Raw genomic sequence first — 24,813 nt, 5'->3', positions numbered from 1 at the left:
TCAACAGATATGCTACTTACTCTTCACTCTTGACATCCTAATACGATATTAGTAATATTACTTTTTCTCCACGTGATCTTTTTCTAATTGTTATTTTGAATGGACTGCAGTGGATTGAATAGCGTGGGCATTTTATTTTTACTGTAATGTAATATAGTTCCTGGCTAGAGCAACGGGTGGGCGGTAAAAAACACAACCCAGCTCTCTTCAGAAAGCAGCATTCAAAATCTTATTTTAATTTGTATATTTACTCCATAAACATTATTACAAAACTCAGCAAGTTACCAATATTACATTATCACCATACAGGCTTGATCACAAATATTTAAAACCTTTGCAACAGTTACAACAAAAAAAGAAAACAAAAACAAAAAAAAAAAATAATACTCAAATAATTTACATGAAAATCTATAAAACAGCAAATTGTTCACAAATTATATTTTTTTCCATGTTTTCATATTTTTTTTTCTTTGCTTATTTGTGTTTTGCACAGTAACACAACACTCTCACAACAAGATCATGGTCTTATTACAAAACTCCCAACAAAATGTAAATATTTCTAGTTTTCTGTTGATACTTTCATATTTTGGTTTTTAAAACCAGAAACTTGTCGTTGTATATCCTTTCCACTGCCCATAGAGGCGCATAAAAGGTTACTCACACACACAAATACTTCACAGCACTTTCTAAGAAAAATATACACTTACAAAATATGTTACAAATTGGCACACAAAAAATATACAAGATTTTGTAGTGTCAAGAGTTCATTAAGATTCCTTCTGGTAACAACTCTAGACAGTATATATAAAGCTCGGTAATCTTTTAATGAAAAGAGCAAAAGTAATTCCAATCAGTGTCAAAGAATCATGAAGTGAATACATCAAACATAACATTATAATATACATTCATAAAGAGGGTTAGGTACCTAATCTATTTTGCATTTCTTTTTTGTTAACTCTGGGAAAACAAATAAAAACAAAATAATAAAATAAAACCAAATGGAAAAGAAAAAGAAGAATAAACAATTGTCAGCTTTCTTAGCACCATTAACATGAGGCAGCTCAACAGTGGCACATTTTAGAAACCAAAACAAGAGAAAGAACAAGAAAAGAAAACCATGAACTCAGAGAAGTACATTCAATTTGACAATAGGCAGAAATGAGAGAAGGCAGACTAAATGGGCTCTCGGCCCATGTGAAGCTTCCCATCAGCAGCTTGTCTTGGTCCTAACCCTGATACACTGGAGAAAAGAAACAAAGGATCATGGCAGAGAGGAGAGAAAAGAGAAAAGAGACACAGAAAAATTGATTATGATTCCTGCCATATGCAAGGAATCAATTACTACAACCTGTGCGTCAGAATTGCCATATCCAGTGTGACAAGGCCTGTTTTGAAATCAATCAGTCAATTTGTCCGCGCGTCTCCGTGCAGTGTCGTGTTATTACTGCGATGTTTAAAAATGATATTACCGTTCCAAAGAGAAAGAAGGTATAGGCCTTGCATGAGTACATATTTGTAAAAGGTACTGTTTGATTGGCTCTGCATTTCTCCTGAAATTCCTTTAGAGTATAAAATCAAAAGATTTTATAATGATTAAACATGATTGTATGGTCCGTGTTTTTTTTTGTTTTTTTTTGAAGGGGGAATTGTAGATGCTTATTTCAGTGGTGTGAGGTAGTGAATGAGCCCAAAGTAATTAACAGAAATTGAAATACACTCGATGAGAGAGAGTACCAAACGTTCTAATATAAGTTAGGTTTTTTTTTTCAAATTGTGCCCTTAGTTGGCCTTGGATTTCTGGTGACTGAATGTTCTGCCAGAATAATAACCAGTCAAAACTGAAAAAGAAGACATATAGAAAAAAGGTACCTTCAAAAATAAGGAATTAAATGTAGACGATATGTGAAAATGAACCAAATGCACACCAATGGTCCAAACTTACAAAGTATGGCAGTGTTAAGAAACAAATGACATGAGAATGTCAAGAAAGGTTTACTGTTTAAATTACCAGTTCAGGTAAGTATGGAGCGAACGCAAAGACATGCTTTCCTTCATTTACAAGATTACTGTTTCCATTTGTACTGAAAACTGCTTTCACATTCACATTAAACCTAACTGCAAAAATGTCCATTCACGGCTGATGCGTGCATCAGAATCTCTGTGAGCCATAAACTGCCTTAAATTTCCAGTACAAACAGCTGTTCAGTGAGGCACAGCCCCGAATGACAAATAATTCCCTTGCTTACCCTCAGACATCTGCACACTACCACTCTTCTTGGTCCAGAGAACGCTCGTTTGAACATCGCTCTTTTTTTTTTTTTTTTTTCATCTCCTTCCTCTACAGTAGCCTTCAGAGCAGATCTCCCCTTTGCCTCTCTTTTGTTGCTTCTCAGTGCCAGGCGATGTTGAGGTAAATTGAATTTGGCAAACAAAGTGGGGGAAACGAGGAGAATTCAGAGTCTTTCTGATTTGGTTTAGTGAGTGGTGGTGTACCACTGCCAGCTGTTGGTGCCTTTCATCAGAGAAGAGAGAAAAGTCTCAAATAAAGAATTCCTGTAGTTGCAAGTCTCTGTAAGGAGTCTCCAACCCGAGCAGCCAATATTCCAATGGATAGAAAAGAGGAACAGCCAATATTCACACATATATAAGAGGTCATTTACACAGCATTGTTACTTTTGGCACATTGATTTTAAGATTATAATTATCTTTTTTTTGCAAATATTGCAGGTCCCTGTACAACAACATTGACAAAAATACTCTGAGGGTGGAGCTTTTATGAATTTGCAAGGCGTAAAAATGTAAATTTAATACAACCAGTTCCTCTAAACTCCAGGAGAAAAAGAAACGCTTGATAAAAGGAAATGGGGAGTCATTCCAACTTTGAGGAGTGAAAAAAAAAAAAAGGACAACGTCTGATATGTCATCAATACAAAATGGTCCCATCTTGTGTTTTTAAGATGTCTTGGGATTAAACAGGGCTCATTAACTGTAGGTTCCCCTCCTGAAATGAGCCAGGCAGTGTATGAAGGACAGCAACAACAGGACATCCATAGTCTGCATACAAAAACAGATGAGGAGGAGGGGTGCGTAGATGTCACTCAATGCATTTGTGTATATAGCTACATCTTTAGGGAAAAGGGAAATAAATATATAATTCAGGGGAGCTAGTTCTGCTGAGAAAATACAAAAACAAAGTTCCTCAAAAAGGCGACAGAACTGTTTTCAAGGCTTATTCTTTTTCTTTTTCAGACAAAAATAAAACAAAAAACGACTATAAGAAGAACAAACAAAGCAGAAACAACAAAAGCAAGAAAAATGCAGCCATGGTCGTTTCAAATCTCAATCAAGCTTGACACAATCACTCAATAGGTAGTTTGCAAAGTACAAGAAGTTTTTTTCATGCAGATATTAATTTCCTCTTCAGGGGGCAGGGTGGGGTGGGGTGGGGGTGGGGATCAAAGGAAGTGGAAGTAGTCAGGGGAAACGTAGTACTCATGCAGCTCTGGCATAGCGTCAGTGTAGGTATGTTTGGGAGGGAGGGCTGAGCAGGTAGTGGGGGAAAGTGAGCGGGGGGTACAACAGCAGCTGATAACAAAATATTACCTCAGTTTCTCAAATGAGGTCATCAGTGCTATGTCCTTATTTGGGTCTCTCTCAGCTCGCTTCCCCTTCAGTGTCTCAATCCGAGGGAACTTTGCACTGGTCTTGTGGCGGTACAGCTTTTTGTGCGCAGGCCCGGGGTTAATAAAGTTGGGTTTATCAAACATGTTGCAGCCCAGAGCTAGCTGTGGGAATAAGGGGTGAGAGGGGTTGAATTTGGCCTGATTCTTTCCTCCCTTTCCTCCGGCCTTTCTGCCTCTCCCAGCCCCCGTTAGCACACCTCCTTTTTTCTTCAGGTCAGCCTCTGTTCCTGCCAAGATTTTGAGGGTCTTTAGGTTGAGGCTGTTGGCCTCGGGGGGCATGCAGGCCTCAGACATCGGATTCCACAGTGGCTCAATTGAGGCCATCATGAACCTTTGGACCTCAGCCATGCCCGAGACAATGTTGGACAGAATATTGGAGGGCTCCTCGAATTCTCTCTGGTCGTCCCCTACCAGGCTGTTACTCTCTGACCAGCCGGTGCCAGTCCAGTCCCCAGTGCTGCTACTGTCAGTCAGGCCTGCGCCACAGCCACCTGCCTGGCTCTTTGCTGCCTTACCCTCTAACATGGCCTTTATCTTTTTGGTGGAACGCGAGTTCTGTTTGGGGGCCTTAACCTTTTCTGACTTGGGAGCTCTGGGAGCCCGGACTTTCTTCGGGCTTTGTCCTGCAGCCGTCTGTTTGCAATTGCCTTTTCTCTTTGACTTAATGCTTTTGGCACCAGCCAACATCTCACCAGTCTGTTCGTCAAATTCGTTAGCACCTGGCTCCTTTTTATCTAGACCTAAGACCTCCTGACTATTGAAGTTGTGCAGCGGAAACTGGCTGTCTTCCACTGGATATGCATTTGTTGTGTGCTCCTGTTGCTGTATAACGTCACAGTTCCACTTCACCTCCCTATTGCAGTCCATACTCATGTCATTCACATCCTGGAATTCTCCGACATTCCCTGCCATCTTCATATCACGGCCGACCACCTGGGGGGACAGGTTAGGGGTCTCAGGAGGGGAAAGCTCTGACAGTGATGAGTGTCTAAACTTGTCAGGGGTGAAGTTGGAGATATCCAGCAGGTCTGAGGACTCCCTGAGTGGAGTAAGGGCATCCACACTCTGCTGAATCACCACTTTAGGACTGCAATGAGCTAAGAAGCTGTCTCGGCCCTCTTCCTCACCCTCTCGCTCACAGGACTTGAGGCTGAGGGAGCTGTAATTGCTGGAGGAGGCTGACAGAGAACCTACCGAGTCATAGCTGATGAGCCTGCCATTGTCTGTGCACAGGGACCCTCTCTGGTATTGCACCTGGCCCTCCACACAAGCAGACTGACACACTTGCAGATCTGCCCCGGGCTGCAGCCCAGCCTCAGTCAGGTAGCTCTTCTCATAAAGCAACCTGTCAGCCTCAGGGCTCAGCTGGCTGTAGTTAGACACAGGCAGACTGTCATTCAGGGGCACAGCAGCTGGGAAGTTGTTGGGTAAGATGGGAGTCTCAGGGGTCTCAGGCCCAAAACTCTGACTTGCACAGAGCTGTGGGTGCCACATCTGGGGAAAGCTAGGGCAGTTCTGGGGAGACTGCTGGAGTTCGGACTCCGAGGGAGGAGACAGGACGCAGCTCTGTGCGAGCTGCAGCGAAGAAAACTGTTTCTCCTCCAGGGACAGCCCCAGAGGATACTGCTGCCTAGAGGACTGCTGGGGGAAATAAGAGATGGCTGCTCCACTGGAGGAGTCTGTAGCATCTAACAGGGTCTGCAGGTAGCCCCCTGGGATGACAGGGACACCCGTCTCCACCCCCTCCGAGGAGGGTGCTTTGTTAGAGCAGGTGGATGAAACAAAGGGAAATTTCTCCTCGGATGCGTGAGCGGTGGTGGTATTGTCAGAGAAATGGGGTTTGACTGTGGTTGAACTAATGCCTGCCTGTTCTAACCCAGCAGTAGGGTCCTCAATCTGTGCCGCAGTGACACAGGCATCCGTTTCATTTGTCACGCTCTTCCCATCCTCTCCTTCTGCCTCTTTCATTTTCTTGCTCCTCAGCCTGGCTTCGCTTTTGAATTTCCTTATCCTGACTGTTTTATTTCCTCCCAATCTCCTCCCCTCTCTCTCCTCCCTCTCCTGGGAGCGGCTCTTCGCTGTGACTGTGTGCGTGATGGAGTTTGTGTCTAATGTAACTGGGAGGCCTGGGGCTGCTATTATTCCTCCTACCGAGGGGGTGGACTCCTCTTTAGTGACACCTCCCTGGCCCTGATCAGAGAGAGGGGAGCCCTGTGCTGTTGCTGATTGCTCCACAGTGTGAATCCTCTGAACCTTAAGCCTGTTTGCAATCTTGTATTTCCTTTTGGGATGACTAGAATTAAAAGGACGATGATGGCGTCCGTTTAGATGAAAACCGCGGTGTTGTTTATCTCTGGCAGCCAGCTTAAGCTGTTCCTGTCTCTCTCTTTGCTTCTCCTGCCAGAAATCCTTCAGAGGAGCCAGTGTCTCATATTTGCTTACTGTGTCAGCATTTAAGCTCACAGTAGCATCCACAGGGTCCAGCTTCCCCAGTTTCACTGACATGAGTCTCTCTCCTTTAAACCTGTTGATGATTATGTACTTGATGACCACAGGTGGCTCTTTGCGACAGGATTTCCGTCGCTTTTTGGGGCACCAGTCTACGTCCTCCTCCTCTTTCTGACCAGAGGGAGCTTTCTCTTTTTTCTCGGCATTTTTCTCGCTCTCAAGCGAGTCGACGTCATACAAGTAATCGTCGCTGTATCTGACTTTTCTCTTGGAGCGCAAGCCGTAGTTGAGAGGGTTGGAGGGGCTGAGGAATCTCTTTGAGTGACCCTTTTTAAACTTGCCCTCCTGCAGGGTGTCTGAGGAGGAGCCAGTGCAGGAGCTGTCGTCGCTGAATTCTCCTGACTCCTCCGTGGAATTGAAGTCCATTAGGTAGTTGACTTTGGGAGTGGACATGGGTGAGCCTTGTGATCCATCAAGTGGACTCCTACCACTGCAGTCCCCAGCCTTGCCTTCTTGTGCTGTCTCCAGGATGAGCTCGTCCGTTTTGGGCTGTAGCTCCTCAGTACTCCTCCTCAACACCGCTGCTGCTCCTTCCTCTTTCTTGGCACAGTTGGCCAGGACACTAGGGAAGAAGTTGAACTGTGTCTCCTCCTGGAGCACATTGGTTTTTTCCCTCATGTTGTCCTGGAAAGACTCGTAACGAATCTTCAGTGAACAGACATCGCTGCTTAATGTTGAATCGTCGTCTTCGTCGTCAAATAGATTGTCAACATCTTCCTCAGAGAAAAGGTTGACTGACAGTTCATTCTTAGAACAAAGGTCCAGCAGTTCCATCTTACTCTCACTGATGAAAGACTCAAAGTAACCCCAGTCCTGGCCGGCATTAGCCAGCAGAACCTCTTCTCCGCTAACTTTGTCCAGTAAAAGTCCCTCATACAGGTTCTTAGCTGTTGCATCATCCTCTGGGTCATCGCAGTCCTCTGTTGTTTTGTTTCCATCAGCTCTCTTGCCCTCACTTGGGGCTTTCGGCAGAGGAAAGCTAAGTAGCTGGTCAGAGAGGAGCTGTTCTCCATAGTGACTCACTGCCTCCCCCGCATGGCTCAGGCACTGAATGCTGATATTGTTGATGTCCGAGAAGTCCTCTCGGCTCACGTCCCCTATCCTTACGCTTAGCCCAGTCTCGGTGTCAGGGGTGGCGTTAGGGTCATGGGGCGGGTTATGAATGGGATTAGGATCAGTAGCATCGCGGGTTTCAATGAAGCAGCCAAGGCAGGTTGGGGTAGGCTGAAGAAGACACTCGTCTGTCAGGGCAGACACAGTGCCAGGCTCCATCATTGTAGCGGGTAGCGGGAGGGCAGCGGGCAGTGGAAGGGTATTTTTCTGGGTGTTTCCTGCTGGGTGCCAGGAGCTCACAGCTGGGGTGGGAAGTGACGTGGTAGTGTGGTGAAAGGGGGGATCTACAGTGGGAGCTTCATCTGAGGGGGGGTCGGGGGCCACCGTTAGGCCCAGGGAGACGTCGGTGCCAAGCGGTAGAGGGAGGGCTGGAGATGAGGGAGTGGTCCTCTGGTGTGCTGGGCAGGCCAGCTGTGAAGTCTCTGCAGCGGGAGGAGGTGAGGATGGAGGGAGAGCAGCATCGACGAGCCCACACAGACTCAGATCCCCACTCGGCTCACATTCCCCTGCAGGAAAACAAGAAAAAAAATAAATGACTTAAACTCTTTGAACTCTAAGTATGAGGTTAAATTACATTGTTTTTGGTGTGTGGTTACTCCACTGTGCTCAGTGGCAATTAGTGTCAATTAACCCCCTTGAGCTGAAAATGTCATTTTATGATGCCGGGCTTAAACATTTATAATTCAGTTTTACAGCTAGATTCAATACGAGGTATTAGCAGTGTCAAGACGGATCCATTAACGCTTTATGTTCAAATAAAATTGTCGAGACAAGGCCGGAGGTAACATAAAATTCAATACCAAATTCTCAGGACACATGGAAAGCAGGACAAATTAAGTCATCTGGTTTATGTTAAGCAACAATGGTGGCATAGGTGGAAGAAATGAAAAGCTGCCAGAAATACAATATGTTCATTTAACAGAACAAGATGGTCATCTGCTTTATATACTTACAGGAAGTAATGCGAAACTCTCAGAAATTAGATCTCCCTCAGTGAAAATGTGCATGATGGGTGGAAGGACTTTGCTAAACATTTATGTTAAAAGCTAAAAAGCTACTAAATGGTTTAAATGTTGTGTTAAATATACCCTTTGTTGATTCAGAGAGGAAATGAGAAACAGCACTCTGAATAGCTCAGAAATCACCTACTTTATGGAAATAATATACAATAACAGTATTATGGTGTTATATGTCTTTCTTTCCAAACCCAAGCACGCTGCATGAGATCAAATGAATGCACTCGTCTTCCTTTACCTCCCCCTCTTTTTAGTATCTCTGTGCAGATGTAAATCCAACTTAGCTTTTAAGTGCCAAGATAAAATAAAATGACAAAGATTGGCAGCAACAATAGCAGTAATGACTAAACGGAAAGTAGATTTTGGTGATTTTCTACGGGTCAGTTGTGACAATGTCTTAATCAGTTGAAGACATCCATCTGATGAGTAACAATCAAAACTCATAGAAGCGGGCTTGTAGCAGCAGGCAGATAGCTTTGTTTGCTCTGCATAATTAGATGACAGCAGCAGAGGCAGGTACGTACACATGGGACACGACAGGCCCATATGCTGGAGACTGTAGAACCAATATTATCTACACCTGCCTCCCGCTACAATTCCAAGCTGCTGCCTCGCACGTAGTCTTAAAAAAGACGGCAGAAAAAAAAAACAAAAAACAAAAAAACAAAAACTGAAAAACAGAGCATGGCAATTAATGTGCTCACAGAGGTTAACTAGCAACAACCCTCATTTCAGAATTGATGCACCTAATCACTATTGAGGTAGTGACAAATGCTTCAGGGATAGACTGCTTAGCAAACAGCTTTCAGCATGGCTGTATTGGCGGTGAGTAAATCTTTGAATGTGGATATGATTTGAGACTGATTTAATGAGGTAATGAAATTTCTGAGAGCCGGTCTCTCGGGGTCCGGGGCCTGCAGACACACAGGAGTAACCAGAACGCCTACTAAAAGCATACGACTGCGCTACTGTCATCCTTAATGAAGAAAACCTCAGGAGAAATATGCATCTTCCCTCTTCCTCTTGGAGTCAGGAAACTGTTACAGCAGCAACTTGTCAGATGCTGCAGAAGCTTCACAGCGAGGCGTTCGCCATCAGTTCCTTTCAATCTGTGAGCCAAAATGACCTCAGAGCAAAAGCCTGTGACTGACACATGTTCACCGCAGAGGGTCACGACACACATCCTATTCTACATTTAGTTTTCAATTTCAGCCTCAACATTCTATGGGCCTCGCTGAAGCGAGAGGAGGACAAACAAAGAAAGATCTTTTCAAACATGCCCACAACCCATTCGGATTTATTTGGGAAGTGCACGGGATGAATAAATGGCTGTTAATTATATAATTATTATTAATTATATCTTCCATAACCCCCACAAAGAAGAGAAACAAGGAGGACACAAAAAAAGGAATTAACTTCCTTTATCCCCGTGTGCTCACATTGAGACCTAAGCTGCCACCTAATATTGCCAAAAGATTGCTCGAAAATGCTGCGAAACATTAAACTCACATTGAGAAATGTGTTTCCTCAGGGTTTATAATGGATTAACAGTCTATCCTATCCAATATGTGTGTGTTTTCTATTTTCTGTATGTGCGTGTGTTTGGGTAGATTCATGTGTGTAAACATGCGTGTGCGTGCGTGCGCGCGTGTATGAGAGAGAGAGAGAGAAAGAGCGAGAGGGAGTGATAGAGTGTGAGTATTGGCTTGGGGGTATAGTGTTATCGAGAGGCCATCTGTCTCCAGCTGGACCATTAGCTCTTCAGCTGTTCAGAATGTGCCACAGATCAGTCAGTCAGACAGGTACACAAACACACACACACACACGCGAACGCGTGCACGCAAAGGGTCGCAACGCGATGACTGTAGCTGACAAATCGAGTTTGACATTGGAGGTCAAAGAGGGATCAGCCGCCTCATATTCACTGATACGGCGCAGCATAATGTTACTATACTGCATCTGAGCTGGCAAATGTAAACAAGATAAACATCCAAAATACTCACTGCTGCCAGAATTCAGTATCTATCTACTGAAAGAATAATTCACATGCTGGCTTTACAGACTCAGCGATCATCCTGGCACGGTCGTAGTTTTGTAATGGTGTTAGGAGCGAGAAGCTCCTTGAATAGAACAGAACTGAGGCTGGATGTGACACAGCTCACGCAATCTGGCATGGACATTCACCACTGAGCATATGGAAGGACCCCGGCTGCTGGCAGGTGGCGGTGATCTTCTGATCCCCAGCCCTGCCAAGCCCAGCCATGCTAGACAGCCCGACCACCGCCAAACTAGACCAGACCGGACCAGACCGGACCAGTTAGCACTCTGAGCTCTCAGAGCCGCGTTTCTCTTTCAAGCCACGGCTTTTCGGGGCTTCATCCGCCTCAGGTAAGCCCAAGCTGCACGGTGCCAGCGCGGAAAATGAGCCCATGCCGGGGGGACACGGTCACGGACATGAGAAAAGGGACCAGTTTGGCATCCGTGGCCCTATCCATTAGTGTGTCAGATGCCGCACGTGTACGTACACATGCATTTTCACTTGCACTGCCACAAAAAAAAAACAGAAAAATGCAATGTTTATGTAAGAATGCAATTCATCCAATTCATTCGTCTGTTCCACGAGGCCAAAGGAGTAAAGCAGCTCAATATGAAGTACAATGCACAGAAAAACAGCTGATGCTGCCTTTCCCTCCTTTTAATGGCTTTTTGAAATCATTTATTCCCATTCCCACCCCTCTCCATCCATTCCCCTTTTCTGCTCGCTATCTCCTTCCCAACTTCCCGCTCCTTATCCCGGTTACACGGAGGCTTTTACATTATGCCAAGCAAGCCGTCTGCAGCTCAGCCACCCGGGGCGTTCGCTCATCCAGCTGGTGGGGCCAGCCACAGAAGCCGCTCGCTCCATCCTCACTATATGGCATTTTGTGAATGGCGGCGGGGAGGATCAATCCAGCTAGTACAGGATGTTCATAATAAGTGGTGAGTAACTGCAGCATGATTCATGGCCATTCTCGTGCTCAATGGAGCCGCTTTCACCCTTTCCTCTATTTTTTTTTTTTTTAATGCTCTCATTCTCCTACTTTCAGTCTCTTTCTCTCTCCTTCTCGGTGCCTCTCAAGGAGCAGGCGAGTGCTGGGGATAATCTGTGCGATTCGCGCAGTAGGGACCGGTCAGTCCCCACTGAGCCTGACCAGAGCTGAAACACTAAGATAAACCTCATCTAAGGATCAGCGGTGCTTGGTAGAGGTAAACTATAGGGGGCAGTAGGCAGCGGCTGAATGAGTCCTGGAAAATGCACAGCGTCAGTGTGGCTCATAATAAATGGAACAGACTGTACCGCAGACACACCTGCTGGATTCATTTCAATTGCATTTCATAGCAAAAGTTTACATCACGGAGACATTTTTGGAGAATTGCAGGTTCTGTCACAGTTGCCCCCCATTTTTACGAGAAAAGGTGGATGTCACGTTTCTGAGCTGTGGAGGCATGAGCGGAGAGGATTAACAATAGCTTGAAAAGTCTCATTTAATGTTTCGTTTCCACTTTCATTTTGAAAAAGACAGGATGCGTTTCACACTCCCCACATCTTGTCAAAGAGCTTAAAGCCGGGGGGCGAAAAGCTAATTCACAAAAATATGTGGTAATACTAATTGTCTCCTCAAAGTCTTCAAGTTGTTTTGAGAGAAACTGTTGCTATCGAGCTTTCAGTTTTTATTCCGACAAATGATCGAATATTCGGGGAGAAAATGAATCCTTTACGTCGCCAGCCGAGCTTCTTTAAACATTCCTTTGAAAGATAAATTGCGAAGCGCTGAAAAAGAAAAAATGGACATTATGTGAACCCTGAAAAAGGAAGTTGAGCACGTGAGATGTCGTTAATACCTGTGTTCTCCACTACATTTGCATGCTCCGCTTCTGAAGTCTTCACGATCAATGTGAGACCGCTGTCTGTTAACACATCCATCAATACGGCTCAGTGCTGCACCACCTACGCATCATTTTGACTGTCCCACCTGTTAAAAGACAAAGACAGAGAGAAATGGGAAGAGACGTGAGTACGGAGGGTGATCGTTAGAGGGTGACTGCCATGTGTCTAATGCAGAGCAACATTTACGGCAGGGCATTAGGTTTCATTATAACAAAGAGTGACACGAAGCACGGGCGAGCGCAAAGTTGAGGTAATTGAAGGAAAATCTCCAAACGTTATACAGACATCAAAGAGGCCCTCGGGGGAACCAAACAATCAGTCATTTCTTCTCGGTATCACAGATTCGTGTCTAAGATTAATTTAAACTTTGCCAACCAAGAAAGTACACAAAGAATCACAGCTGAGATCACTATGGCAACTGTATGCCATACCATCCTATTTTAAGCTTCATTTAACATTTATAGCAGTGTTGTTAACCTATGCGAACCTTACATAGGCGGCTCTGAACATATTTGTTTATTGTAATTAGCTGACTCCCTCCCTCCTATGCGCCGCAGCAGCAGCGGCAGCAGCAGCAGCAGCAGCAGCAACACCAACCTGGCTCAAAGAGGAGAGATTAAAGAGATGTGACTGAGGCGGTGACAGCAAACGGCGAGCACCAACAATACTTTTCATTGTAGCGAGTGGTGGTGAAAGTGGGGGCGGCTCGTGATTGAGTGCATGAGTGCGTGCGCTGATGCAAAACAAAATGTTAAAGGTAGAGGGAGAGGTTGAAGTTTGTCAGCCTCTTGAAAAGAAAAGGCATATTAATCCGCTGCGATTGTGAAAGAACAATGGCCGTGTGAGAGACTCTGGGCCAGTAAATGATGAGCATTTGATGTTGGGGTCTCCTGCCTGTTTATATTGTTTTGTCTTTCCCTGCTCCTGCAGTCCTCCTCTGGAGGAGTGCTGCTGCAGGATGACAAATGAGCCGAGGGAGGGGATCTAATAACATGATCTCCTTGTGGTGCGAAAACGGCGGCTAGGAGATTAAGACAGACGGCAGACAATAAGACAAAGGTAGTGTGCGGCTCCCTCCGACCAACTGCCGCCTCTTTCATCCTGTTTCTTCTAAATGTCATTAGCTGTTCACTGACCTGAGCAGGAGAGCTACCTAAAGGGAACCCCTGCTTCAGCTTACAGTTGCATACACACCAGCTCAGTGGGTAATTACCTCATGAGCCATCACATCTACTCATGTGTGCAGCAGGTACAGGGACCCTGTAGGTAGGCCCAGCCAGAACCTGTCCTTCTCTTCAAAGAGAAGCCCTATTACACCCGAAGCTCAGGCTTAAGTGCACATTTACAGAGCTATGAAACGGCTTTGAGGTCATCAATTTGACTCGGGGGAAGAAAAACTGAAATTCTGCATCTAGCGATGAACGCATCCCCTCCCTCAAACAAAACACGAATTGGAAGTGGATAACGCACCCGAGCCGGCCTTATCAATGCAACAATCCCCGAGTAAAATCGTGAACTATTACTAAAAATAGGCCGCGTCCTTTGAGCAGTGTATCTGAGCGTGGCTGTGACACAACACACAGCTGGGAGGCTGGTCAGGCTGCAGAGGTGCTGCTAGAGTTCAGCGCTGAGAGCTGCTTGTTGGTGTGTAGCGTGTGTTTACGCTCAGCTGCATGTATGTTAGATAAAGCCTCAAGGCCGAGGATCCACACCATCAACATCCACTGGCAGAAGCTGCACATACAATCGCGCGAAGGAGAAGAGAGAGAGGGAGAGGAATGAAAGCCGGGCATTTAAAAAACACGTCCAACACCCCTCCCGCCAGACAGCTCCAGCTCCTCAAATGTGTTTATTTTCCACATTATTCATGATTCTCCTGTACGCTTCCTTCTCTCCCCCCGCCATCTCCACCACTCTGTCAAGACCTGACGAGAGGCCATTTCAATAATGAAGATGGACTAACTGCAATAGAGAGTGCACATAAATTGGAGCTACAGCCAACAAGCATGTCCAATTTGCCAAGCGGTTAAGTCTGATGTCTGGGTGCAGCTTTAAGAGAGCGCCGTGGCTGCCGTCAACAGGTTTTGCGCTGACCTGATTCATCCATCCACATCATTAATACTTCACAGAGGGCACCACCATTTAACTCTGCTGCGGGAAATCGCTCTTTAAACACCACACATTAGGGCACGTAATCACTGTGCACTCATTTCTGGAGCATTCAGCAGGTGTAGGAAAATGGCTAGTGCTTCTGACCCTTCTATTGTTCTTGCTCGTGGGCCGGGGTCCTCGGCGCGATGAGAAACAGAAATAGAGACAAAGAGCAGAGAGCGGAAAAAGCCGGAATGATTAGGATTTGATTTATCCCTTTAAACCCTCCTCCACACACCATGTGCTAATGTGCAAGCTGGATAACAAGATAAGAACATGTTTACTTGCGCTATATGGAACTTATCAGCACCCCAATCTAATTCCTGCAAGCCTCTTCCCTGGTCCCCGTTTGACTGCATTTCTCCCCGATTCAATTGCATTTCTCTCCAATGAAGCGACAACAAGAGGGATAGCCGGAGTGGGATTGTGTATAATTGCCACAAAAAAAAGAAAAAAAAGAAGAAGTCCAAGGCAAAGTCCCACAGCAGCGGTATATGTAGGTACAAAGGGCCCATTGTGTCAACAGAGGGAGAGAGTCAGGGGCCAAGGAATAGATCCCCAACAGAGGAGCTCTCAAAGAGGGCACAGCACCACAGGGAACACTGATCCAAACAGACAGCGCTGAAATGGCGACTCCTCTTTTCAGCACAGGTATAGTGTTTCAGAGCAGGTTCAGCGGATGGCTGCAGACAGGCTGAGTAACCTGCCTCACACGCAACTCACAGAAATACTCGTGAGCTCGCAGCGATACGTGGTAGGAGTGCAGAGCAGCGCGGATCCATTACAGACACAATAATACATGCAGCAAGATTTTAAGAATAACACGCGCCCGACGCTTTCGCAGGCACACGTTAGCCCCGTGACTTTCATCTTAAAGGCCGGGCATTTCTGAATCTGGGAGGAAAACATCCCCCAAAGATGGGGATCTGCTTTAAATAGACCTAAGTGCTATTTTATATGCCCAGGTTTGACCTCTGAATCTAACCTGCGCCATTACCATAAAGAAGAAAAGGTCCCTCTCGCTCCTTCTGTGTCTTTATCACAAACATGAGCAGCAGGCCTCCTCACAGTTGTCATGTCAAAGCTCTGCTGCTCTGAGGGGCCCTGACACACCGGCCTAACCTCAAAGATGAAGCACTGCCGGTGGACAGCAGATCAAACACTTTGCATCACCTCACGTCGCTCTGTGTCCTGTCACGACAAATGTTCCACTTGAACACGCTGTTAAGAGTAAAGTAAAGAGTGCTTTCTGACACTCGACACGCGCGCCCATGTTTCTGCAGCACTGGAAATACCGCGTTAGTCACCGGCATTTGTAATCAGAAATAATATTCGTTTTCTTTCTTACAGTATCAGCGCAATGGAGATTACAGTAGGGCAAATATCAGAAGCCATCTTCACACACAAGATCTTAAATGTTGTTATTTTAATAATGCCACTCGGCCTCTTGGGGTCTGTTCGACAAGACGTATTACAACATTGTGCATTACCTCCTGATATAGTGAAAACGTTAAGAAAAGTGCCAGTTCACACATGGAGAAACAATACTTACTAGAACGTATGTTATTATTCACTTAGTCTACTGTTCCGATACCTGTCTTATTAGGTGGTAAATGCTCCACTGTGTCAGGATTAGGGTTTTTGGTACTGAAAACAAAAGGCGCTAGTGGACATTAGGGATCTTCCGTCCGGTGACAGGGCCAGATGATGGCGTTTTTAAAGTATTCCAGTCAGATCCGATGAAACATACGATCTTTTGCACTAGTTTCACGTCTGCCGTAAACTAAAACCAAACATTAAGTGATTAAACATGTCTGCTGTCTAAAAGGTTTTTTTTTTTTTTTAAAACTGAAAAGAGATTTCAGTACAACGCAATGAAACACTGCTATAAATATCTATAAAGATATTTAAAGTTGTTTTTTTTCCAGCTAGCTATTTAGTTCATTAAAACTATCTAGCGCCATGTGTTTTTAGCGATAAGAGCCAAAACACTTTTACTTACTTAACTGTTATTTAATTGGCACAACGAAGAAGGCTTCGGCATTGGAAAATAAAGTGAAATCCTTTAAGGAATAGCTGAGGGGCAGCTATTTATTTTCCTAATGCGTTGCAGAGCCATTAAGCACAGTGCACATGGGATCTAGAAGAACAATAACATAAGATAAAAAAAAAAGAAAAAAAGAAATGCCTTCATGAATTACAAGGGGAAGGAAATTTTGTACAAAATTTTGTTACAAAACATACAAAAGTAATTTTTTTTCCTGATATTCAGCTGATCAGTTTGGGGGCAAGAAAAACAAAACAATACCAAAAATCACCTGAGTAGGACATCCGTGCTGAACATAAAATAATAATAAGAAGATCTTTATGTAATTCATTTACTTCCACATATGTTCAGCAACATTAACACCTGGCTGAACTTGTAGCTTGTTGCACCAGGGCCGTAGGAGCTGCACCATATGTTTCCCGAATGTTATTGTTTCAGCCATCTTTCAACACAAAGCTACCACTAGCTAAGTCTGTCACGAAGACTGCTTGTCAGCTATGATCTGTGCCGCAGCCGAGGACAAATCTCAATGATTTCGTCTCTGACATGAAGAGAGAGGAGGGGGGAAAAAATAAAAAAATCACTTCTTATCTGTATGTCTTAATTCAATGGTGTCTCCAACATGCAGCTCTGCTACTGTGCTGCTTCCCCGTCAGCTGTTTGCTGCTGCATTTGATCAAACACCCTCACCTAAAATCCCTGACATGGCCGCGGTGACGGCAGAGATATGGCATCCGCCGGAGATAGTCATCGTCAATCACAGGCCGCTGAAGAGCTCAGGAAGCATTTGATAGGTAAAGATTCACTGTGAATCGGGATTATAGAGCTGGATCTTTATCGGCACAGCACAACCTGCAGAGGCAGGTCCAGACAATTGCAACCAATGTTACCTTTAAGGCTTTGGCCTTTTTTTTTTTTTATCAGAATAAGAAAGTGTAGACCCCTGAATGTGTGTGAGCGTTCACTTCGAGTCAAAGTTTTCCTGTTGCTCTCGTACAATAATGTTTGACTGGTGTAATTTAGTTTTTATGGTAATATGTAGATACCTCTGTTTAGCTGAAGCAAACCACAGGTGTCCACATTTGCATTTCAAAAAAGTTTAAGGACACTTTACTCAATCACAAAGCTACTGCAGTGCAGATACCTGTAGAATCCTTCTGTGTTTTCAGTGCACAAATCTGAGGTTAGATACACCTGCAAAATATAATTTAACGCAATACAATGTGTGTGCGGTATTAGTTTATTTTACCGGATAGATGGCATTGTTAGGCGTTCATTAAATTCTATCGACAAACCGCGGCAACAACTTAATGTTCTACTGTTGCTAGTATTGCACTGCGTTGCACGCCGATGCTTTGTCTTCGCAAATGCAGTGATAATGTCTTACAGTAGCTCATTGAATGACAATATATTTTCCAATTATACTTTACGTTTGTCCCTTTTATTGTGTCATTAATCCTCAGATTCAGTTGTGTGTATGTCGGATATTTGACTGGGGCCTTTCTGTGTGGAGTTTGCATGTTCTCCATGTGCCTGCGGGGGTTCTCTCCGGGTACCCCGGCTCCCTCCCACCGTCCGGAGACATGCTCGTTAGGTTCACTGGTGATTCTAAATTGGCCGTAGGTGTGAGTGCGAGTGCGAACGGTTGTCTGTCTCTCAGCGTTAGCCCCGCGATAGACTGGCAACCTGTCCTGGTTGTACCCTGCCTGTCGCTCGATGACAGCCCCCCGTGACCCCCTAGAGGACAAGTAGTTATAGAAGATGAGAATCAGAAACGTAATTTCCTTTGCTTTACCACTGAAAAAAATGGATGTGGTTTGCTTCACACAAAAGAAAACTTACAGAACATCCAGGTTACAGGTTCAAGGAGGCATTCTGCAGGCCAAGGCGCTGTCATATGTCCACATGAACTATGAACTATGAATTATATTTGTTACTGTCAGTGTTAGCCTTGCATAGAAACAAATGCGACATTTAAACGATGCTGAAACATTTAAATTAGGTTTGTAAAGCGGTGCAAAAACAAGCGCCGCATGAAACCACGAGCTATGTAACTTTTAAATTGTTCTATACCCTCAGCTAACGGTTTCTCTGTTTATCTTTTGCACAACCTAAGCTCTTCAACAGTGGGGAGAAGAGGACATTAAGAGATAAGGAAAAGAGGGAGGGGGGGTAGCGGAGGGAAGGTCAAGAGTGAGGAGAGAGACGGCGGATTACGATACATCAGCGCGCGCCTCCAGAGACTGCGTGTTTACAATGCTGCTTCATTCATATGTGTACAGATGATGATCAGTCAAAACAATGGTAGCGCTTGAAGCAAAAAAAAAAAAAAAAAAAAGGGATGGGGCCCTGCCGGTGAATGGAGGAGAGAAGAATGGCAATAAGGCAGGCAGTAGGCGAGATGTTAAAAGTTGATTAGGTTGTTAAAGGTCATGTAGTCAGGCCTCATCAGCTGTCCCGATGGAGCGCAAGAAGCAGTTCAGTGCCTCAGCATGGCTGCTAATGAGACAGAAGCAATGGCATCCTCACTAACATATGGATATATCCTTCTCCCATGTACAGCAGCCTTCTTATGGCACATCTTATGGCTAGCACTTAACGTGATGACATTAACAAAAAAAAAAAAAGCATAATCTCGACGAGCCTGAGGATGTTATAACAAGCTCCGGCACATAGCAAGACAGGAAAACTGTGTTAGGCATGTAACGTGAAATTATTTGATCACGGGGATTGGAAATGTACCGTATGTTTATGCTGCTTTTACACAAAAAGCACACACACAAACACATTACAGATTCATGTGCACATCTGAGCAAATCCGCGTTTGGTCCACCCACCGCTCTTAAAGGGCCAGCCTCGCGGAGCGTTTGCGCGTTTAACGAAGCTCCGCGCGCAAGCAGCTCCACCCACGGGCGAAGACGCGCGTTCCCATACACACCCGTGACGCGCACGGCTGCTCCCACTCAGTCCAGCTAAAAAAGATGCTGATGTGAGTAACTGCTGATAAATTGTGAAGACGCACACGCCCCTCAGAAAACCAGAGCCGAGGCTAACAATCACGACCAGCCCCTCCGAACTCCATGACTGATGACACACAGAGTCACGCATTCACACACATGGCATCAAATAATCACTCACTGCAGTGGCAAAAAAAAAAAAAAAAAGGTCAGGCACCAGAGATGCAATTATCATATTTCCAACAGGTGCATTTATTAACGCTACACTTCATTGGCTCTGCTGAATCTAAATCAGGATGGGGGTGCTGGGGGCCATTACGCCACGATGATCAGTGCTAATACAGATGACATAAAGTCCTGAAGGTTTACATGGCTGCAAAGGCACTCAGTCAATGCCTGTTTCTGCCACAACAACTCCTGTCAGACACATTACGGGTTGAAGTGATCAATATTTTTTATTACCACCACTTTGTTCCGCTTCTCTCAGCTCTGGAAAAATAGGCAGTTTTCAGGATCGCCAGTTTTCTTTTTCCACGAGCGAGCGTACGTATGTCTCCGCGCGGTAGCCTTTGTCCGCGGTGATGACAGGAGCGTGCGCGGCACTGATCTGTGCGTGCTCAGTGCTTCACGGAGCCTCCGCTCACCAAAAGAACTTAAAGTTAGATTCCTTCATAATGAGAAGGCCTTAAAGGTGAGGCTGGATCACAGGGAAAGGGCATCGGAGAAGTGATGATGGTCGCTATGGTGCTGGCCTCCATGGTAGGCAATCATAGCTGAGGGGAAGGAAAAAAAAAAAAAAAACATGTAGCAACACAAAGCTATACTGTACCCATTTTAATTCAGCTTCTGCAAGAACAGACCTGCCTACAGCGGAGATGGGAGAGAGAAAAAAAAAAAGAAGCAAAATCACACTCAATATCAGTGTTGGCTACAACTGCCAAGAATGGCTAATCAATAGAGCAGTGCACCTATGGGAGACATGTTCCATTAAGTCTGTGGGTCAATGTGTTTGCCGGCAGATAGCACTGGTTTATTTTCCCCGACGCTTGTCCCCATCCCCACACTCCTCATGCTTGATTAGCTGCCCTGCTTGGTTCCATTGATGTGTATCAGTGATCACCCCCGGAGTCCGATCAGTCAGTGACTCTCCGGTGGCGGAGGGCGAACACATAAGACCTCTGACCTCCGCCCTCTGACTTAGCATGACCCTTAGTTAATTAGGTGCGTGTGTTTACCAAACACCTGCTCCACTTGCATCGCTGCTCTACTGTCTGGAATATGGAATCGCAGACACAAATACTATTAGTGATTTACGATGCAGGAGCACATTAAGCCACGAAATAGCCGGCAGACAAAAAAAAACTGCTACGCGATACGTTATGGGTTTGAAATGTGGGTTTAATTTTTTATTTATTTTTTTTACGTAAGTGGCCGTTTGTCCTTTGGTTGATATTTCCTTCATCGTCGACAGTGAGATCTTTTGTCAGCCTGCACATGTCATCGCTTCACGGGCTGACAAACACGCAACACAAGAGCTAGTAATTAATGAAATGACCTCTGAATGCAGCACCTTCAGCAGCCCCCTCTCATCACAGCCGCACACGCGTGCACACACATACTAGAATAGAAAGGCTGTCTGTAGCTGCTGGAACCTGCCAATTATTCTGTACTTTACTGGACCCTCGCTGCATCGGAGGTGTGATTGGAATAACAACCATCCCCCGAACCACGCAATTCTCCATTCCCTGTAGGGCAGCATTGAACCAGCAGGGGAAGGAGGAAGGGAGCGTGACGAGATGGTAGCGATGATGAGGAAGAGGACGAGACAGAGGAAGGGTAGAGGGAGAAGAACGCGAAAAAAGATGAGGATTACGCGATGAAGGAGAGGCAGGGGAGGAGAGGGGAAGAAGTCATAGCCGGGGCTCCCTGGCAACATGCAGAGGCAGAGGCAGTGTGAGAGTGAGTGCTGTCTGAGTGACACTCACTCTCATATCCCCCCCTCTGGGGAAATAACCCCCTTAATCCAGCATGCTCTTTCAGATAGACAAGATCCCCCTTCTTCTCCCAGCAAGGATATGAAACGCTCCCCCTTGTGATTCAAATACCAGGGATGAGGGCTGGAAATCGAATAGACAACAATGTGACGTGGCGCTGCTAGAGAAAGACATCAACGTCCCTATCTCCGCCTCTCCGGCAGTTGACTCGCTGCCACAGAAGAAGGTACAAAGTCATTGGTTACCACCGGAGGAAGTGGCCTGCCATTGGCTCGTTTGTTGGGAGGTGGCATAACACTGGCAATAAGAGGCTCAATATTAGATATTGCTCTGCCTTTCACTTTGTCTGTCACATCGCCTGCTTTTCGCTGAAGACAGAAATCTCAGTCCGTGTTTGCATTTTTGTAAATTTATGTCCCGATCTGTCTTTTTATCTTTAATTAAAAAAAATAAAAATAATAAACAGGTCCTTAAAAACACCTTCTAAATCCTTCCCGCAGTTTTTAATGCCCCGGTAGCTCTTAGTAATAGCCTTTCTCATAAGCGCACACAATGTGACAAACACTCGGATACAGAGTTAATTAACGGTACACAGCGCTGGATGGACCGCGGAATCAATAAAGTCAAGGCGGGCCCAGTCGCAGCAGGCCGAGCGGCAGGACCCGCCAACCAAGCAGCCTTTTCAGTGTGAACCGAGGGAGGTCTTTTTCTCTCCATACTGGTAAATCACTCCACAGCCAGGCTGCTTGGTACACAGAGCGAACTGCAGAGCTAGGCCGACACAGTGTGATATTATATTAGCATTACAAAGGCTTTCCCACCATCTGTGACACACTGTGGAAAAAAAAAAAAAAAAAATCACTTTTCTGTTTCCAAGCCCTTAGTGCTGATGTTTCCATAGGTTCTGTGAGGAGGGCTGACGTGAGCGTGGCTGGAAATGACAAAGGAAACATGCATTTATTACAGCCTCTGTGACACGCATGATTCACCTCCTCCAGTACAGTACATACAGTACACAACGTGTTCAAAGCCTATTCTGAGCCTTTTAACTTCAGCACGTGGTTAATTATTGTAGCGATTCCCCTCAAACTAACGTTGCCACACGGTGATATTTCTGCTCCGATTCAAAAACCTAGATTCGGTTTTATGATCATTTTCAGCATCCGTAAAGTGCTATGTTTTCCTCTATGTTGTGAGAGCAGACAGAGTTCTGTGCTTCACTCAGCGGCCTAGGGGAATGAATAGACTTGGCTCATCCACACAGCTCTCCTTGCTTTCCACTGTAGCCTGTTGTCACTAGCCCCTGGTCGTACGCCAGTCGCCTACTTGGCAGGGAGAGGTGCTGTACAAAGCAACTGGCAGGTCTGGTAAATAATGCTGATGGAGTGTGATAGAGAGAGAAGCATCTCCTTTATTCCACACAGCTACTCTATCTGTTTCAGCAGGGAGAGAGGGGGGACAAATGCCGCCTGTTTTTTTTTTCTTTCTTTTTCCGACTGGAGGAGCAGGAAAAAAAAAGAAAAAAAAAAGCCCGACCTACCTAGCTTCCCTTTGTGTTATCTTTCATTATGTTTGCCAGCTTAAGAAAAACCAATAGCTCTCCACCAATGGCTTACGAGCATACCGAGCACTGCAGGAGCAGACAACCTGCCAACAGCTGGGATTTACAGTTGAAACTTCATGCATACAATTACACAGATGAAGGAGGGACAAGTGGACAATAGCAAAGCAGCGCTGAGGGGAAACACTCATCCAGGCAATCATGCAAAGCCCTCTACTTAGTCACTGAAACAGGGAAGAGGGATAGTAGCAGAGAGAGAGGGGGAGACGTGATGATCACACGCCGTACTAGTTCAACCTTTAGCACCACCATCACTGAAACATGATCACCCTCCCGCGTGAGAGTCGATGACCCCTCAATAGTTATGTCAGAATTCGGCGGAAACTTTAAATTCACTCACAGTGTTAAAAAAAAGAAAGCCCTGCAATGCATTCGCAGCAGCTTTATGCACGCATGTTGCAGCTGTTGCACAGCTGCACCCGGCTTGAAAATACTCTGTTACCGTTTCTCATTATCGCCATTCACTAAATTTACACCTTCAGCGCCTACAGACGCACACGGTCTATACCTACTAGAGGCAACCGCTGTTTAGTCCACGCGTGCACACGCGGTGGCTTTAGCCAAACGAAGCCTGAGCACTTATCAAAGATTCCTGCAAATGACTGCGCGTGATTTCGTACGGAGGCTCTGCACCAAGTGTAACCCATATATCTGAATGAATGCATTGCACACGATGACCCCAGTCATCGCGATGTGGATATTACCTGGAGTATTACTGCATATAAAGAGCCTTTAAGGCTCAGCAGCAGTATATAAAGCCACTCTCATCTCTGTGGGAGTGCAGAGGGTCAAAGAGGTTTTCCGGCCCAGCGTAATATTCCTGTCACCGAGCCTCGTTCTGGAAACACCTGTAGATGCACCCTGCATCCTTCCTTTGACTAAGTGTAATTCGCATTAGCATATGGCACAGAATATCCAGTCAGGTGAAGCAGGCAGGAAGACACCCCGGTGAGAGTGAAGGTAGCAGGGTTAGCTCTCTTGTCAAAACCAATATCCACTTCTTGAAGACTAGACTAGCGAGAGGCAGCCAAAATCATCAGCATAAAGGAGAGGCACTAAAATCACCTCTCATAAAATACGACAGGGGAGCCAGCTCACACTGGTTAAAGCATGATGAAAGGAATGGAATCCAGCACAGCTCCCTGTCTGTGGATAATCAAACGAGCCGGGCGCTAAAAGCATGGCATTCAAATTCAATTGTGAAAGCTGCTGCTGTCTGAGAAATACATTCCTCTTGTTTTGAACTCAGTGGGAGCTTAAAAGATGCGTTTTATAATGTCTCCCATGCGAAACAAACAGACAGACCCCAAAACCAGAAAAAAAAAGAAAAGTTAACTTGCTTTATGGTGAACAGAGCCTGATTGGTAATGCAAAGAAAACAATAAAGATGATGGCAACGCATCCCATGCATATCCCACGAATCCGTGTAGCTAGAAGCTTGACTGTCAGAGTAAAGACAAAGGGTGGAGAGATTAAAAAAGGACGGAGTACATGACGTTAATAAAAACATGCATATATGTAAAGGGTGAAAGAAAACATCAGGGCGCGTCAAAGAGCTGCGCGCGTTCCCTGACACTACAGCCGGCTTTTACACTTGGACTGCAATGTAGTGGTGCGCCAAAACAGCCGAGGCAACAGAGAGAGCGTATGAATGCCTTATTACAGTGTGTGAAGTGGAGCTGGGAGCAGGGAGGGAGAGGGGAATGTCTCGGTGACAGAGGCAAAGGCTGATGAAAGCCCTGCACGGAGCGGTTGAAAGCGCAGACACATGACACAGCTCATAACTGCTCACCAT

The 24,813-nt window shown here is 45.4% G+C and overlaps 1 protein-coding gene across 1 annotated transcript in view; it reads right to left on the bottom strand.

Moving 5' to 3' along the window:
- Window positions 1-215: 215 nt before the first annotated feature.
- nexmifb (neurite extension and migration factor b) overlaps window positions 216-24,813 on the bottom strand; it is a 49,770-nt gene continuing 25,172 nt past the window's right edge. Inside the window, exons 2-3 of the mRNA XM_047585093.1 lie at window positions 12,203-12,333; window positions 216-7,810 (exon numbers count right to left, since the gene is read on the bottom strand). Coding sequence (XP_047441049.1) covers window positions 3,600-7,810; window positions 12,203-12,284 — 4,293 coding nt within the window. The 5' untranslated portion in view covers window positions 12,285-12,333 and the 3' untranslated portion in view covers window positions 216-3,599. The remainder of the gene's footprint in view (window positions 7,811-12,202; window positions 12,334-24,813) is intronic.

Source organism: Mugil cephalus, chromosome 5, assembly GCF_022458985.1.
Source record: "Mugil cephalus isolate CIBA_MC_2020 chromosome 5, CIBA_Mcephalus_1.1, whole genome shotgun sequence".
NCBI classification, from domain to species: domain Eukaryota; kingdom Metazoa; phylum Chordata; class Actinopteri; order Mugiliformes; family Mugilidae; genus Mugil; species Mugil cephalus.
This window is presented reverse-complemented; position numbering and strand designations above follow the sequence as displayed.